The following is a 19,049-nucleotide window of genomic DNA, read 5'->3' as shown; positions in this document are numbered from 1 at the left end:
ATATGGCCTCGTTCCGACAAACTATGTGGTGTCACGGGCCGTTTCCTACTCATTTGCCCTAAAAGCCATAGAACTCCGGACGTGATAGCCCTATTTGTGAAGGGTTTTCCAAAATAATTGCCGTATCCTAATTCCGACTTTTGGAGTGGTTACTAGGACACATAAAATGACGCCATGCGGCTCCGCGGGATTTTCTGACTTCGTTTAAATTGCCATTTGACCAAAACGGGTCCCCACGGAGATGCGGTATGGCCGTACCGGCGCGCTGGTGCCCCCGTTTACCATCGCGCTAAACGGAAAAAAATTCACACATAAAGTGATATGTCCTAGAACTAAAAACATTTTTCCCGGAATTTATTGAGCGACGGAAAGTGTACCCCTAGTTCAAATCATGTCACTTTCCAAATGGATTCGGCGGGACACCGCAGAAGCCGCATGAATTCCCGCATAGCTAGCGCGTACATATGCCATGTGATATATGGTGCGGAGGCGGTGTCCTACCACTACGCGGAGGTCTCGCGTAATACTAAAATGCGTCCCATGTAGTCGCTTCACAAAAAAACCCGTTTTGGCACCTCGAAAATGAAAAAACCATCACCCATGGGTCGGATTGGAAATCCGCTCTCGGTGCCTTGCTTCCCATCCCGTGGACCACGCACGTGCGAAATATGGCCTCGTTCCGACAAACTATGTGGTGTCACGGGCCGTTTCCTACTCATTTGCCCTAAAAGCCATAGAACTCCGGACGTGATAGCCCCTGTTTGTGAAAGGTTTTCCAAAATAATTGGTGTATCCCAATTCCATCTTTTGGAGTGGTTACTAAGACACATAAAATGATGCCATGCGGCTCCGCGAGATTTTTTGACTTCGTTTAAATTGCCATCCGGCTAAAACAGAACCCGAGGACATATAAGAAAGTGATTGAATTGTTTCTATATTAACATGGTACTGTACATGATTCAAATATGCATGATTTTGACATGAATGGATAGATGATGTTTTTATGAACATTTTGATACCTCATACGCATTTTTCTCGACATCATATGAATTAGTTATGATTTTTACAAAATTAGACAAATTTGAAAAATGGCTACGCCGAGGGTGGCCGCTCGGCGTAGCCCCGTCTACGCCTAGGGCCAAAGATATGCCGAGGGTTGCCCTCGGCGTAGACCTCGCTACGCCGACGGCCGCGCTACGTCGAGGATCGGATGAGGAGGCTGGCCAGGCCAGGCCATACGCCGAGGGCCCCGACTTTTGACCGTCGGCGTATAAAAGGCCCTCGGCGTATCGCGCCATTCCTGTAGTGTGATGCTACGCGACACGATGGCGCTTAGATCTGCATGCACGGGCGACCAAGGCCTCATTGTTAATTTCGGGCTTAAGGATGTCGGGCACGGTGCACGAGACGGGCTAATACTAGCGTTTTGCAAAACAGTGGCCGCTTTTGCGCATGTCTCCTCCATCCCTTGCTGTGTGTGTTGGAGAAAAACAAAGGAAAGAAACTACGCACTGAGACCTTCGAATCCGCCACTGCCACGACCACCGCCTCGGCCGTAGCTGGCCCTGCCCAATTATATAAGGGCCCCCTCTGCGCATCTATTGATTTCAGCATTGCTTCTGACCAGAAGAAGATCCCGGAAGAAACAAGATCAGAACCAGAAACCATAGCTACCACAAAGTGGAGATCATAGAAAGAGAGAGAGCATTTTCAAGCTGTAGCTAGCTGTTGGATAGAGCGAGCTGAGCTACCGATCGCGTCTACACCATAGTGATCAACCGAAGCTCGATCTAACATACAGGTAGTGTCGATGGAGGCGCTGAGCGGGCGGGTGGGCGTGAAGTGCGGGCGGTGGAACCCGACGTCGGAGCAGGTGAAGGTGCTGACGGAGCTGTTCCGGGCAGGGCTGCGGACGCCGAGCACGGAGCAGATCCAGCGGATCTCCACCCACCTCGGCGCCTTCGGCAAGGTGGAGAGCAAGAACGTCTTTTACTGGTTCCAGAACCACAAGGCCCGCGAGCGCCACCACCACAAGAAGCGCCGCCGGGTCGCGTCCTGCTCCCCCGAGAGCAGCAGCAACGAGGAAGATAACGGCCTTCGCGCCGCCGTCGTCCGCGACGCCGAGCCGGTGGACCTCGTGTTCCAGCCTCCGGAGAGCAAGCGCGAGGCCAGGAGCTACAACCACCATCAACGGATCATGGCATGTAAGCATCCACGTCGTCTTTATTCATACCTCCTTCTACTCCACTACTCCGTAGATCATTTAGGTGCTGATTTCTGTTCGTGCATGCAGGCTATGTGAGGGACGTGGTGGAGCAGGAGACGATGTGGGAGCGACCGACGATGACGAGGGAGGTGGAGACGCTGGAGCTGTTCCCGCTCAAGGCCTACGACCTGGAGGCGGACAGGGTCCGGTACGTCAGGGGTGGCGAGCAGCAGTGCAGGGAGATCTCCTTCTTCGACGTGGCCACCGGACGGGATCCGCCGCTGGAGCTCAGGCTCTGCAGCTTCGGCATCTAGCTAGATCGACGAACGCCTGCATGTAGCTCGAGTTAGCGCTAGCTGCTTGTACCTGACCATGCCACACACGAAGGCATCATTACCTAGTCTCTCTCTGTGATTTTAGCTATCCACGTTAAAAGGTGTATGACATGGGATACGGCATGACCGTAGCGTACGTGGTCTCCAGCTGAATCTGACAAGATGAGAACAAAAAACAAGCAAATCAGATTTCCACACCCTTTTCATCATGAGATGTGACGCTTCTTGTATTCAACACTAATTGACCTTGTTGATTATATTACCATTCCTGTACTTTTCATGGAGATGTGTATCTTGCCCTATCAAACCTTAGAAACCTACTATCAAAAGCTATATATGTGAGAGCCGTGAATTAGTCGTGCACGTCTCCTAATCCATTGACGTCTACAATTTTGTGTGCTGCTATTTCATTGTTTCCTCAAGTTTTGTAAAAAAAAAACACGCTGATTGAAACAGAAAAAAAAAATGGATGAACGCACGCTATCTACCGTGCATGGTAGAACGACATTTCTCATATATATGTCCATTGATGGAAGTAGGTAGTAACATTTAAAAAAAAAACTTGGTTGCAATTCAAACCCAAGGCAGTAGGTGAAAAGATGCAGTATGAACACATGATTTGACATAGTACATTGAATTCAAAATGTCGTCCTATATAAGCCCCACCTTATATTTATCCATTAGACTGTCGTACCGGGAGTACGTACTTCTTGTCCGTGGCCTTTTTCAGAAAAGAATTCTGACTCGCTCAGTGCATGTGAGAGTCAACCGCGTATGCTTCCCTCTAGGAAGTTGCCGTCTGATCAGCTGTTTTGGGGGCTTGTCGTTGGACCTAGAGTTTCAAACTTTGCAGCTAACTTTCCGGCCATCTGATCCATACCGTCTTGTTTGTTGACTCTCAGTCTTTCACACTGGCTAACGTGGACGTGCACACACTGCATGAACTCAAATGTATGGCAAACATTCGATGTGCCAAACTTGCAGAACCACTGCATACATTCTGCAGAATGTCAGCTTAATTAGTTGGTGCCAAAAGCAAGCCAAGACTTAAGTTAGGCTCCATTCACACACAAAATGGCAAGATGACCAGATCTCTGTAAAGAGTTTCCCAGCTAAACATCACTAAAAATAGAGTTCCACAGCTTTAAAAAATCGTATTTATTAAAGAGTAGATTTAATGAAAACCCGCGTATGAGATGTCAAAAATCAATGTACATGCAACCACTTGACTGCCATGTACAGATCATATATTTGTATCAAATTGCCGGAGTATCTTAAATCGAAAATAAATGATGGTGTTTTTTCAGCGGAAAAGTACATAAACCTAGCCCACGGCCCATCATTCTTGTTAAACGCTCGGAACATTGGCCTATAGAACCAGTAAGAAGGAAATGTGCTATACACCGACCGCGTGCCGCACACCCCAAGGTGGGTGTTGGGTCGGCCCAGACACGTCCTGTTTTTCCTTTTTTTTTTTCCTCTTCTCCTGTTTCTTTTCCTCTTTTAAAGATTTAAAAAAAATCTAAACTTTTTCGGATATACGGAGTAATTTTTTTAAACCAGTTTTTTCTAAATTCGAACGTTTTTTTTAAATCAGCATATTTTAAATTTGTATATTTTCTAAAATTTGAGAAACATTATGTTCGAATTTTTTATTTTTTATATACGAAGCAATTTGAATTTGAATGTTTTAGAACTTTGAACAACTTTTAAAATTTGGAATTTTTTTGAATTTGGACCATCTTTATAATTGAATTTTTTTGAATTGAATCAATTTCATATTTGAACAATTTTCGAATTTGTACATTTTTTATACTTGAACAATTTCGAATTTGTGAAAACATATATGCATATATGCATATAATTATTCGATATGTATGAAATGATATCTCAAGCTATATGAACAAATTAAAAAGACACATGGATATATTTTTCATCTGAAATTTTAAAATAATTGGAACATGCCATTATACTATTTTTTATGAAATTGATTTTACTATTCATTTTTAAAAATAAAATACAATAGGCATGTCTATTAGATGGTTAGCACAATGGCTCCATTTTAAACACCATTGAGTTGAGGTGATGCATCAACTATTTCTCGCAACACGTAGGCCACTAGGCAGGGACGAAGCTAGAAATTTTTGGCACTGAGATCAGCTTTAATTCCTATCTTTTTCATTGGTGTCATGCTCTATAATTACTAATATTTAACATCAATTAGTGAAGGATTTGCTAACATCCATTGGTGTCAGCTGACACCATTGCCTACCAGGAGCTCCGTCCCTGCCACTAGGTCCGACAAAAAATTACGTGGGTCGTTCTTGTTCCCGATACTGCTATTTCTTTTGATCTCTCCGGAAAAGAACTAATTCATTGAGGAGAACATCTTAGCTAATAATGAATAGAAAATTTATAAATCATGGTAAACATGAATATGTAGAAAATGTATTGACCACATCATAGAAAAAAAACAAGTATTCATTTGTTTTAGCAATTTGTTCGTGGGATTGATGAATTCATTTCCATTATACATGAACAATATCTGTATATTACATATGAAACATTAATGAAACTCATGAAAATGTATAGATTACGTAATTTTTCCTTGTTATAAATTATTTTTAAATATATAATAAATATGTAGAAATGCACATGTACTTTTCAAAATTACTCAAGTAACATGTTAACCGTTCCAAATGCACGTATTTTCATATTTTATTTAACATGGAAAATGTAAAACTTTAGAATATATTTTATCAACTTTGGAAAAATCATAATGTAACAGTTAAAATGGTCATAAAATAGAAAAAATCAAAAATTAGATGAAAAATAAAAATACCCTTTCTCACACCATAATAGGTTGACGTGAGTTGGTAAGATAGGTTGTTACATGGAAACTCTGACATCCTGACCGATGGCTCATTAGGATTGATATGGTACACATACTAATAAGTTTTAACTTCTCTGCTACAAGCTTAACTCTAAAGAATTTTAAGGTTAAGCGTGCTTGATCAGGAGCGATTTTGAGGATGGGTGTGTGATCAGAAAGTCCTTCTTGGATGCGCATGAGTGATTCAAGTACTTTTAGCCAACTTTTATATCCACATTTCAAATTCAAGTAAACATCCACACCCATGCGTGGGTGTACAAAAGTATTTCCATTCAAGTAAATGCTAAAAAGTAGCAAATGATCAAAATCAGTACTCCGTACAACAAGAAGCCGTTGATCAAAAGGGCCGCTTGGGCCGCCATTGCCTCGACATTAGCGTCGTTCTGAACTTGGGTAGCATGTGCCAAGGCTTCGGCCCTTTCTTGGGTGGCTGCAGACACAATAAGTTTGGTCTTTATGTTGCGTATGCGGTCAGCTGGCTTCCTCATATTCCTCCTCCCTCTCCTTCGGCATGAGCTCCTTCTGCGGCTTGAACAAATCAGGCAAGGTGGGATTTCTTGGGCGACCACGGCCAGGAGTCAGAGCCGGACCAATAGCGGCAACATTTGTAGTCACGGTGGTGGGATCTGTGGCCACGGTGCCGTGAGTTGTGGCCTTGGCAACATGAGTGGCGTCTATTGTGGTCTCATGCAAGGCGAGGGGGGGTGTTATCTCCATGGATCAGTCTAGGCGAACGCTACCGGTCATTGGAAGAGAGTGGGAAGGGAAAGTGTGGCTCACTGGAGAACACAGGGCGGATAAATATTCACGGAACGCGGACGCGTGAGCTGTCTGCTGGACCGCAAACCAAACAAAAATTGGGATGAGAATGTGCTAACCCTAACGTGTCCAGCGGGGCGCGGCCTGTTTGAAAGTCGTTCTTGGGCCTCGCATTTTGCCTTCGCGGACAACAACTGACACAATTTGTATGTTTTCGGGCAGTCGTTGGAGATAACCAAAAGGCTTGTACAATAACGAGCAATCAGTTGCTTAGGGCATCTTTAACGCGGCGACCCATCCTACGCCGGTGCATCTGGATGGGTCGAACTGGACAAAAACCTGGCCCAGCGCGGACCCATCCCTAAAACGGATGGCCGCGGCATCTGGGACGACCCAAAGCCGGCCCAAATCTGGGCCACATTTGCGTGAATGCGGACACGGAGGGCTACCCTCTCGCGTCCTCCCCTTGTCCTCCCCTAGCCCGCATGTCTGCTTCCCAAAACACACCCACTCCACTTCACTCCTAAAACCTAGAGATGGCCGAGGAAGCTACTGCCGCCGCCACCACCACCATCGGAGACGAGGCCCAGCTCGCGGCCGTTGTCGCTCTTGCCGTGGAGGAGGCTCCTGTCCTGGACACTCTTGTGGTCTGATACGTCTCAAACGTATCTATAATTTCTTATGTTCCATGCTACTTTTATGATGATACTCACATGTTTTATACACACTTTATGTCATTATTATGCATTTTCCGGCACTAACCTATTGACGAGATGCCGAAGAGCCAGTTGTTGTTTTCTGCTGTTTTTGGTTCCAGAAAGGCTGTTCGGGCAATATTCTCGGAATTCGATGAGACAAAGACCAAATATCTTATTTTTCCCGGAAGGTTCCAGATCACCGAAGGAGAGTCGGAGGCGGGCCAGAGGGCCACGACACCACACCTGGGCGCGGGCCAGGGGGCCACCACACCACACCTGGGCGCGGGCCCAAGCCTGGCCGCGCCACTAGGTGGGGAGGGCGCCCTGGTGCCCCTCCTGCGCCGCCTCTTCGCCCATATAAGCCCTCGTGACCTAAAACTTCGATACCAATTGACGAAACTCCAGAAAGACTCCAGGGACGCCGCCGCCATCGCGAAACTCCGTTTCGGGGGACAGAAGTCTCTGTTCCGGCACGCCGCCGGGACGGGGAATTGCCCCCGGAGTCATCTCCATCGACACCACCGCCATCTTCATCGCCATCGCTGTCTCCCATGATGAGGAGGGAGTAGTTCTCCCCGAGGCCGAGGGCTCTACCGGTAGCTATGTGGTTCATCTCTCTCTTCCATGGTGTGATCTTTATGTGATCATGAGCTTTGTATCACTATTAATCTATGTGCTACTCTAGTGATGTTATTAAAGTAGTCTATTCCTCCTCCATGATGTAATGTTGACAGTGTGTGCATCATGTAGTACTTGGCATAGGTTATGACTGTAATCTCTTGTGGATTATGAAGTTAACTATTACTATGATAGTATTGATGCGATCTATTCCCCCTTTCATAGCTATTGTTGATAGTGTGTATGCTATGTTAGTACTCGGTCTAAATTGCAACAGTCTATTATGCACTCTAGAGGTTACTTTAATATGAACTTCGGATTCACTCTCCACGGTGTGACGGTGACAGTGTGCGCATCGTGTGTGATTCCTTTATGAAGTTGTGGAGCTTGTTTACTCCGGCTTGAGGGTGCTCTTGTAGCCCTACACAATGAATGGTGTTTGTTATCCAACAAGAGAGTGTGAGAAAGTAGCACAAGTGAAGAAAAGTTATTTATTTATGTGATCATTGTTGAGAGTGTCCACTAGTGAAAGTATGATCCCTAGGCCTTGTTTCCATATATCGAATCACCGTTTATTTACTGTTCTACTGCATGTTTACTTGCTGCCATATTTATTTCAGATTGTTATTACCACTCATATTCATCCATATCACTTGCATCTTACTATCTCTTCGCCGAACTAGTGCACCTATACATCTGACAAGTGTATTAGGTGTGTTGGGGACACAAGAGACTTCTTGTATCGTAATTGCAGGGTTGCTTGAGAGGGATATCTTTGACATCTACCTCCCTGAGTTCGATAAACCTTGGGTGATTCACTTAAGGGAAACTTGCTGCTGTTCTACAAACCTCTGCTCTTGGAGGCCCAACACTGTCTACAGGAATAGAAGCGTGCGTAGACATCATGGTCCCGCCGCCCGCGGTGGTGACGAAGAAGGCAAAGCCCAAGCTCACCGCGGAGTAGAGGGCGATCGAGAGCAAGAAGCGGGCTGACCGGCGCAGGACGCACGAACAACGGAAGAAGGAGGTCGCTGCCGCGGAGGAGCAGCAGAGGGTGGCCGAGCAGCTCCTCCAACTCCAAACAGATGCGAAGGCGAAGGCCATGGAAGAGCATGCCATGCTCTTTCATGGCCACGCAGCGCTCGCTCAACACATCATCGTCCCGGGCGCCGGCACGGCCTCGGTAGGAAGCTCCGCCTCGTCCGTGACCCGGCCCCTTCCTCCAAGGTCAACAGCCCCACCGACTGCCCCATTTGGGTACACGCCCGACGCGCAGGAAAATGGTGGCACCGTCAGGGCGGTACGTGTACCCTTCCCGGGATGGGTCACCGAAGGTGGGCGAGTCCACGACGGGGCCGTCGCCTTCGTCCATTGACCTGAACCGAGCACCGGCGCACTCCAAGGCCCCCAAGCACCTTGGAGCAGCAGTGATGGCCGGTACCCTCAACATGTTCGACGAAGGCTAGGGAAATTGAGCTCAAAGAGAAAGAGTTGGAGCTCAGCGCATCTCCAACGGGGCGACGCAAACGGGCGTTGAGCGACAGTTTGCGTCCATCGGGCTGAAAAATGCGTCTGGTACCACCTCCAGCGGGGCGACACAAAGTGACCGGGCTGTCCGCGACGACGCAAACCCGGCCCAAATATGCGCCTCGGATGCGTCTTTGCGGACGCGCAAATTGTCCGCTCTCTTCTGGTGGATGTTTCGTCTAACCCGCCTGGCAGTGACCCAACGTCGATGCATCTTCTCAGCGGCGCCAGTACTGGCGCCGAGGCGTCGCTTCGGCAGTCTGCAGCCGCGTAAATGGTGATGCCTCGTGTGGCGCGCGGCCGTCGCCTACCTCTGCGCACGAAGTAATGGCGATACCACGCATGTCGCAGCCGTCGCCCTGCCTCCGACCTATATAAACAGGGGCGCGGGCCTCTCATCTCCTCCCCACTAAACCCTAGCCGCCACACAACCTCCATCGTAGCGCCTGCTGCCGCTCAACCTCCACCGGAGCCAGCATGAGCAGCTCCGGTCGCGGCCCGGTTGCCGCGCATCCACCTCCACCTCCCACTCTACCTCCCCCGGCCTCGAGCTCCAACGAGGAGTTCGACGACAGCACCGACGACCTCCTCCACCCGGTCAGGGACGCCGAGGCCCTAGCTCTCGCGGAGGAGGAAGCAGAGGAGGAGCGGGTGTCCCATGCGGCGTTCGACGCCGAGATGGAACCGCGCAGGGTGGCGGCCACCGCAACCACAGAGGACGCCGACTCTGACATCTCATGGTCTTCCGATGACCCTGATGCGCCTACTCCGGAGGAGAAGGCGACGGAACAGAGGGTGTTAGTCGAGCCCTTCGAGACGCTCAAGGACGACTCCGCCAACGCGAGGCTGCGGCAGTGCCTACTAGAGGATGTGGCGGCGCACCGAGCCCTAGCGGCCACACGGCAGGCGGTAGAGAAGCAGGCGAGGGAGCGACACAACTACGGGGCCGACCCGTCAGGCAGCAAGTAGTCTAGGCTTCTAGAACTACTTGTATAGTTTGAATGTACTACTTTCTATACTTTTTTCTAAATATGTTGCAAATCTAAAAATAGATCGCCCCGCTGGGAGCACACCCAGACGCAACGGACGCGCGGACAAAATATGTCCACGGGGCACGCAAACGGATGCTCGAGACCACTTTTGGGCGTCCGATATGCGTCGCCCCGTTGGAGATGCCCTCATTGCAACGGCAAGGGCCAAAGAGGTGGAGTTGAAGGAGAAGAAAATTGAGCTGAAACAGCAAGCCGAGGATAACATGATCATGAACGCCGACTTGACCACCATAAATGAGGTGAAGAGAACTTGGTTCGAGAAAAGGCAGAAGGAGATCCTAGAGCGCACAAATTAAGTTCAAACTATGGCACATTTCGTTTCTTGACCATGCTGCATTTTATTTGATATTATTCTATATTATTTGATATTATTCTATATTATTCTATATTTTTAGATATTATTTATAAGTATGTGTGGCTGACCTATTTTCAAAAGAAATAGGTTAAATGAGCAAAGGGTGGTCGCTGCGTTGGATGCAGCGTGTGTCCCAAATGAACAAGCGGACGCGGTTTGCGTGTCCGCGCGACCACCCAAACTGCTCAAAACGGATGGATCAACACGTCCATTTAGATCGTGGCGTTAAAGATGCCCTTAATGCAAGTTGGAGACATGAAACATCAAAAGCAGAAAGTTTGGCCCGTCTTCCGTGGTGTGCAAGGCACATGCGCCACCTCGTTCTGTTTTCTTCTGACACGGGCTACACTTAGCTCCGCAAGGGGGATTGACCCAGCCGCTGGCAATCACATATCTGGAACTAGTTGGAATCGTTTCGTTCGATTTGTTTTGGCAATTGATATGAATATGGTCATCGCGAATGCTATGTTGTGTCTCTTAAGTTTACGGGACTTGATAGGAAAAGCTTCTTATTAATTTGTTACGTGTGGCATGGAATCAGTTGCCCGTCGAACTGAAGGTGTTGCCTCTAATCTCACACCATGTTGTTTTCCTCTAACCAGCTTTTCACAGTTCAGACACGTCTCAAATGGTTGGTCAGAAGATTTATCGCTCGGGCACTTGAGCATGCTTTCCGCTGCACCTCTTTTTTCGTGAACTTGTAGAGGACGAAATGTACAAACCATCGGATGGCGTACCGATTACTCGATTAGAGCTTCCGCCTCTTTTTTTTTGCCTGACTACAATGTTTGTACGAAGAGGTACCCTGCTGCAGTGCTGCCTCAGTAGCTACCGTAAGAAAAAAAATGGTTGATATCTTAGCTTAAAGAAAAAGATCTTGTCTCAGTATTGAATAGTACTTTCTTTGTTTGTTTCTTTCTATGAATGGTTTCGCTAATTTTCGGTAAATTTTCAGTCGACCATGGGACAGCTTGGTTGCCTTGTGATTTGTGTCTGCCAATTTACTACTCTCTCCATACCGGTTTACAGGGCTATTACGTATTTCAAGAAAAAAAATTAACTACTAATTTGATCAACAAAATATAAGATATATATCAAAGAAATTATACTACTGAAAACTTTTTTTAAATATGAATCCAATGGTATAATTTATGTTGCATATATCTTATATTTTATTAACTAAATTTGTAGTCAATTTTTTTCTTGAAGTAATTACCCAGTAAACCGGTATTGAGGGAGTACTTACAAACCAATTGCAGCTGCGAAAAATGCTTCGACCCGTTGAATTTATTTGTGATATGTGCTAGTCATGAACTGTAACATCGGTTAAACTAAGAGAAATATACCGTCAGATTATTTCGTTGTTCGGCCTCAAGTCATCAGTTGCAACATGAGTTACAACTATGAATGAGAATGAAGTTAATTGTGAGTCAACTCATAATAGTCATTTCGTGTTATAATTTTTTTTGGAAAGTCAATTAAGCTGCTAAAGTATTTGATAGAAAACTAACATGTTTTCTTGCGGGTAGACGACTAGCATGTTGATACCAAGGCGGCAGGTTCAAAGGTTCTTTAGATGGCTCATGTAGCATGTACCAACTCTTTGTGATTCATGAAATGTTATGTAAGACATGCTTTAATAATATAATCAAATGTTGTATGCATCCATTGATGTGGATGCCAGAGTTTTCCATTTCCATAGAAATTTAAGTTGCTAAAACATCTTACAAAAAGAATAAAGGAGGTGTGCATAATGGTGATGGCCATGAAGTGTCTGCTGGTGGCACACATTCCTGCTTGAATTTGTGATGTTTGTAGCCTAGGCTTCATTTATGATTTTGCACTGGATTGTATCCGGAATACTCTTTATATTAATGCTACCTGGTCAATAAAGTGTCGTGTTCTTTTATAAAAAAAAGAAAAGATGTAGTGTATTCCATGGCCTCCTTCATGTGGCATTCATCATCAAATAGTCACTTTGGTGACTTCTTCAAGCCTAAAAATTATGGCCTTCATCATCATGCTCATAAGTTGGACGGTTTGAAAAGAGCAAAAAAAAATTGAGTGTACAACAATAAATCTGCTCCACCACCAATTCTACTTCCATCCATACTACCTTCATCCTAAAGTTTAAGGTTTGTATTTCTTTGAAAAGTCAAATCAAGTAAAGTTTGACTAAACTTTCAGAACAATCTATCAACAAATATAATATTTTGTAGATACCATACAAAATATATTGTATTATTTATTTAATGATATTAATTTTGTATTTTACATGTTAATAATTTTTGGTAAAATCTAAGTTAAACCTGACATAGTTTGACTTTCTAAAAATAATACTCCCTTCATTTCTTTCTATAGTGCCTATAGATTTTTTTGGCATTTGTTTTAGAATATAAGGTTGTAACTTGGCTTTTTTCAATTACCCCTCCACCGGTCAACTCCCACATGACATGCATGAAAAAAAAATCAATACAAAATAGGAAACAATTAATTGAGATTCCTAATGCATGGCTCCAAGGATTGCTTAGATTTAGGAAGCAATATTTTTCTTTCCTTAATTAAATCTGGCTGCACATATATGGAGAGTCAACTAGACAGATTTATGATATTTGTTACGGTAAATTAGGAAGTTATCGATTTCCCTAATTTTAGTCTGATCTCAAATCGTTCAGCCAGGGGATCTTGTATAAAAAATACACTTCGCTAATTTTCGTGCCAAAAATCTATAGGCACTATAGAAAGGAACGGAGGGAGTATAAGTCTTTAGCTTTGGGTTGGAGGTAGTAAAACGGAGCTTAGGCTTTGGTTCGCCGCGGGAGCAAAGCATTTGGGCCGTGTAATTTTGGGAGAGTAATCCTTTTTATTGTTCTTGAACTTTGAAACTCATGGTATCATGAGTCATGACACTCATTTAACAGCAGGATCTCCGGAATTTGAAAATATCACAGAAAGCTTATGTCGATGGCAGCGCTCGGATAAGGCGACGAATATTGACAAGCACAAACGTAAAAACGAGAGATTTCAGAGCACGTACGCAAAGAGGAAAGAAGCAGCGAGCCGTACGTATGATTTTCCACAAGTACATGAGATGAGATGCGCACATAGATGAAAGGCCAAAATGGGAGAAATTACAAGGGGAGACGCTAGCATCCGCGCACACAGGGTGTAGATCGAACCACAAAACACTACTAGCGGTACTTCCTGGACGAGGAGTTCATGAACCTGATGCACTCCTCCACCGCCTCGCTCTTGTGGGAGTCATCGGGGATGACGGCCACCGGGCCGGATTGCCGCCTGCTGCTGTTCCTCGCCGGCGTGCATTCCGGCGAGCGCGAAGCGGCGCTGGAACCGGGAGAGCCTTTCCTGCTCGGCGCCGACCGGAACGCCGTGACGACGCTGACCCTCGCGCGCCGGCAGAGCCTCGCGGCCGTCCACCGCGCGCTCCTCAGGAGGCGGCAACCTCCGCGCGCCTGCCTCGGCGTGTCCCGGCCCGACGACTGCGCCGTCCGGCCGTGGTGGTCGGACCTGCTGGCCTGGCGGGAGAACATGGGGTTGCCGCCGCTGGTGGTGATCTCCGGGCTGATTCTCGTACACTCACTCCCCTTCCTCATGGCTTGTCGTGAGACGATGCCTTGCCTAGCTAGCCCAAGATGGCGGATTGTTTAGTGTCCACTACGTATCTGCCCAGGGTGGCCTAGGCTCGGCTGGTTTTATACGGGGCAGGCAGGGTATCGCTCTGCTCAAAGGAAAAGCAGACCGGTACTCCAAGTTTGTGACAAGAGCATGAAAGGCACAGCGCGGGTAAAGAAAAAGAGGTAAGCTAGTGAAAGAAAAGTTTGGTCCAATTGACCACCAAAATGGCAGTACTAGATCACGCAACTCGATGAGAAGTGTACGCATCAGCTCTTCCAAATCGTTGAGTATGACCACCGGCGGAACCGCCGAGGCTAGCTTGCAGCTTTAACGGAGAGGAAACATGAGAGAGAGGGAGAGAGATGTGTGTGTGGGGCGCACCGGCGCGGTATATTCTTGTTGTCTAGCGAGGACGATGGTGGTGGTGGCCGGATCGTCGGAGCATATCTGGCGTGGAAGCGGGCGATGCAAGCAAGCAGATCTCGCAGAGGTGCCCTGAATGGGGAGAGAAAAGGGAAAGGGCGAAAAGGACGTGGTCGACGCAACGATGGAACATTGGACTGGGCGGCTCTTTTGAGGCCCGGCAGGCCGGACCCCCGGCTCGGCGAAAGACGCCGCCGCGCAACAGCCGGAGCGCGCGCACAAGGCGACGGCGCGCGCGGCTGGGGGAACACGGAATTGACAGGACGAGGCGGCCGGGACACACTCTGCGGTGCTCGCCGCGAGCGACAGGGTGGGGGCCGGGGCGGCGTGCGCGCCGTTCGAGGCACGGCGACATGGGACGCGACGTGTGTGGCCGTGGCATGGCCGCCGCGGGCACCAATCATTGTGCAACGTTTTCCTGGGGAAACGGGACGCTGCATGCATCGCCGCCGATCGATGGGCAGGCAGGCAGGGCCTCTGGGCCTGCCGTGTCTGTGTGCGAGCTTGAGCAGACAGATCGCTGCAGAGCTGCAGTACGGCGGCGTGCCGGCAGCGCTCTGGCTCTGCATGCACTCATCTTTTGCTTTCTTCCTTTCTCCCTCCCCTTCGTCTTCGTATTCATCGCTTCTTCGGATACCGATTGTTCCGGCTGAGTTGTCTTGGTACAGGTTTCATGGTGTGACGGGTCGCCCTTGGAGAATGGGAGGTGCGGTTTTTCTTGTCGTTTGGAGAATCTCATCCCTACGCTTTGACTGGACTGGACTGGACCGGGCGCCGTTGCCCCTTGCGATGAATTCATGTTTGTATGATTGCTCCCTTGTGAAATTGGAAAGACTGCATGTGTATTTCTTGGGAAGGGGCATGACTGTTTTTTGAACGAATCTGGGAATGTCGATACAGGACAAACTATCCATCAACTCTTTTGCAAGCATGCACCAGCACAGTGGGAGTGGCTGGGTCTCAATCGAACGAAAATCGGTAAGAATTCATGTTTGAGTTCCCCACATTTCTTGAGAAAAATACAACGTATATCGAAAATTGGCTGGTAATAAAAAATTCTTAGAGAACATGCAACTCATTTTGAAAAGAAAAGGCAAATTGTGAATTGCACATCATGTGGAAAACGGATTGCTAGTTGCATTTTTTTTGTGAGAAAAAACCAAGGTTTAAAATAGCGCGCTATTTCTCCGTTAATACCACGCAATAGCATATTTGGAGGGTCTACGTTAAATTTTAATAATTTTACTCGCTATGGCGCTATTTGTGAAATAGCATGATATATCGTGCTAAAACTTCATAGCGTTAGCGCGCTATTTTTTCAGGCAAAGTTACTTTCACTTTTTCGTGATGATGAACTGCAATATGTTGGTTCCTCTTCTAGATTAGGACTTAATATCGCTAATGCTGATGATTCTTAATAAATAATTTATACTATGTTGTCGCCTTGTGGAATACTGATGTTAGCCTTCTGAAAAATTCGAGATCTATTTGTTGTATGTGGCTATGTATGTATGATTCAGTCATTTTTTGGACTAAATATCCAAACTTTTTAGCGAAATCCTTTATTTTTAGACTATATTTGATATTTTTTTCAAAACGCTATTTGAAATATAGCACGCAATTAGCACGATATAGCGTCCATAGCGTTTGAAAGAGACCGGCGCTATTTCATTTAGCACGCTATTTTAAACCTTGGAAAAAACACAACCTATATCAATAAGGCTTTGTTTGGTAGCAAAGTATTTTCAAAGCTGAAGTATTCGAATACTGAAGTATTTCATCGTGTAGGCAGTAGATACTTTGGTTTTGACATTTCGCAGTATTCTAAAGTATTGTGAATACTTTGTACCTGTTTGGTTACTGCTAATTTGTGAAGCAATGGGCATGATTTTCCCTCCAAGCATCTTCAAGCGCCTCGCATGGTTCACTTTCCAAGCTTCAAAATTACTAAGCATGATTTTCATTTCTTCCATTAGGTTGGCCTTGTGAGATCTATCCTCATTGTTTTTTAGCGTTGGGCAACTACCGCATAGTCCATCAATTTGTTTTTTCTTTATACCATGTTGGAGAGAATATTCAAATGTCGTTCAGCAAAGAAGCAACGAGGTGGAGAAGTTTCTTTTTCTCCCAAAACCAAATCCTCCCAGAAATGCGCCTCTAGGGATCTCGGGATCCGGGTTATAAAGACGCTAGGATCTAGGGTTTTTACAGAAAGTCCTTGCTGGAATAAAATATGTCTAACTACGGAATATACATTGACGTGCACGTCAAGAATCCACCTAGATCTAGTTTGTCGTCATGGATCCGGACATTTCATGGGCCTCCGTGGATCTGACTCCTGGCGTAGATCGGTTGGGATCCGGCTCCTGTTCCTGGGCTGGACTTCCTCCATCTGCTATCAGCAGCAACTGGGCCGCCCGGTGGGCCGTAAGCCACCACCACCATCTATGGACCACCCAGACTTGCCGGATCTAGACCACGTCATTGACATACTCATGAAGTATACCCACAATACCTAGGTTACATCACTAGGGCCAAAAAGCTCCCTGTGATTTTGGTTGCATGCAGCCTAGCCTAAATGGCCTTAGCAATGCAATGTTGGATGTTTGGTTGCATCCAGGAAACGGTTGCAGTCACCTCTTATCTCTAATGGTGACATTTCCATATTATTACCGCATTCACACAGAAAGAATCTATGACAGTTCATCAGTTCATCCATAGAGTATTGGAGTCCATAAGAAGTCTCTAGCTACTATGAATGACAGTTCATAAGAATAATCCCTAACTACTATGAATGGTGGTTTAACCTTACATTATGATAGTAATCAAAGGGAGAGTTCAACATAGGAGGATCAAAAGAGAGTATCTTATTCTTCATCTTCATCTTCTTCTCAGATGGTGCACCTATGCCCTCCCATTTTTTTTCCCACTCGATCCTCTTGCTGTTCCAGGCTTAGTTGTCGCCTTGCTAGACACCATGGCATGTCTAAACTTTATCAGGAACAATGGTTTTTGGGAAGTAGTCATCACCTCCCCAAGCTAAGATCCAGTCGTGAATAATGTAGGAAGCTAGAACCAACTTGACTTGGGACTATAAGTGTGGACATATTTTTGGTCAAGGACCTTGAACCTATTCTTTAAAGCTGTAAATGCCCTCTCGATGTTGACTCTAAGGATTGAGTTTCTGAGATTGAATGATCCCTTGGAATTTTGTGGTATGTTGCTAAAACTGAACTCATTGAGATGGTACCTGAAGGGTGGTAGAATCCTATGCCGGCATGCATATCCATCATCCCCTAGATAGAATTTACCATCTGAAATTTTTATCTCATCAGGCATAGACAAGTTGTCTGATAAGATGCTTGCATCGTGAGAAGAACCTTACCGACTAGCTGACACATACATGAACTTCATATTTAAATACACAACAGCTGGCACATTATGTCTGGTGTAGTGCTTCCTTCTCCTGGATGCTGAAGAATGTTCTTTGGAAAGCTTCGCTATCACACGAGTAGCATCGATAACACAAAAGTACATAATTAGTGCTCACCCTGAAATATGGCCACCATGTGTATATGTTATTCATCTTGGGCGGCGTGTTCTTGATGGTGGCTTGAACATTTCGCCTCTAAGATGTGCAACTGCAAACAACAACTACCAAAAGTAGCGAGAAATAGTGTCCATTGATAGCCTAAATGTGTGATAGACCACTCTAAACTCCTGGTTATGACCCACAACATTAGAAACATGGATACTTGCTCTCCCGTTGATCTGTGGATGCTATCTTGCTCTCATCTGAAGCATTTAGCTAGCTTCTACATCGTTGTAATTGCAGACATAGTTCAGGTTTGCCATCATCTCCTAATCTCGTGGTAACATTGGAATGCATGTGAGACAAGGAAATGTAGTATGCATGATTGCTCTCTTGTGCAACAAGTAGGATCTAGGCATAAATGACAACGATGAGAGATGCAGCGAGTCGATCTACCATTAGGAACGTCCAAATCGATCCTACACGGCTTGTACGTAAATGGATCTACCACTAGGCCAGACAGTAGAGTAGAAGAATTTTGTTTTACCTCCGCCATGGTAGACGATGTAGACGTGCTAGGAGTCAGAGAAGAAATATAACAACCTTGCGTGTGGGAGCTCGGCGGGATGAAAACGAAGAACTCCGTGCACGTGGGAGCTCGACGCGAGATGGTGAGAGAAGGATACATCTCAGTGGCGCTGCGCAGGAAAGTTTGGGGTCACCTCCCACGTTCGGTTACCTCCTTCATTAACCTCCACAAAAAATCCTCATTTTCCCCTTTCGACACCGACAGATGCGAGGATGCAGACCAACCCCTCCAATAGATTCCTTGTACTCTCGCATCATACCCTCTCCTCCTTCTGGAGGAGGATCTCATCTTCTCGGTCTTCGGCATTGGACTCGTGTCGCCGTGTGTAGCGAAGAGGGACCGCGTGGTCCTACCAATCTGAGGGTGCGGACAAACCCCGGGGGAGAATAGAGGGGGAGTCAAGACCAAAGGACGACAAGAGATCAA

General features: G+C 46.4%; 2 protein-coding genes across 2 annotated transcripts; one reads left to right on the top strand and one right to left on the bottom strand.

Moving 5' to 3' along the window:
- Positions 1-1,810: 1,810 nt before the first annotated feature.
- LOC124666020 (WUSCHEL-related homeobox 9-like) lies at positions 1,811-2,520 on the top strand. The gene is made up of 2 exons (XM_047203366.1): positions 1,811-2,204; positions 2,294-2,520. Exons 1-2 carry the CDS (start codon positions 1,811-1,813, stop codon positions 2,518-2,520), a joined length of 621 nt encoding a protein of 206 aa, XP_047059322.1.
- Positions 2,521-13,559: 11,039 nt separating this feature from the next.
- LOC124660078 (josephin-like protein) lies at positions 13,560-14,057 on the bottom strand. Its single transcript, XM_047197872.1, has one exon. It carries the CDS (start codon positions 14,055-14,057, stop codon positions 13,635-13,637), a length of 423 nt encoding a protein of 140 aa, XP_047053828.1. The 3' UTR covers positions 13,560-13,634.
- Positions 14,058-19,049: the final 4,992 nt, after the last annotated feature.

The sequence above is a fragment of the Lolium rigidum genome, chromosome 6 (assembly GCF_022539505.1).
Source record: "Lolium rigidum isolate FL_2022 chromosome 6, APGP_CSIRO_Lrig_0.1, whole genome shotgun sequence".
Taxonomy (NCBI): domain Eukaryota; kingdom Viridiplantae; phylum Streptophyta; class Magnoliopsida; order Poales; family Poaceae; genus Lolium; species Lolium rigidum.
This window is presented reverse-complemented; position numbering and strand designations above follow the sequence as displayed.

Coding starts and splice junctions, on each gene's coding strand:
- LOC124666020 (XM_047203366.1), top strand. CDS start 1,811: ATGGAGGCGCTGAGCGGGCGGGTGGGCGTGAAGTGCGGGCGGTGGAAC. Junction 2,205..2,293: donor CCATCAACGGATCATGGCAT/GTAAGCATCCAC, acceptor TCGTGCATGCAG/GCTATGTGAGGGACGTGGTG.
- LOC124660078 (XM_047197872.1), bottom strand. CDS start 14,057: ATGAGGAAGGGGAGTGAGTGTACGAGAATCAGCCCGGAGATCACCACC.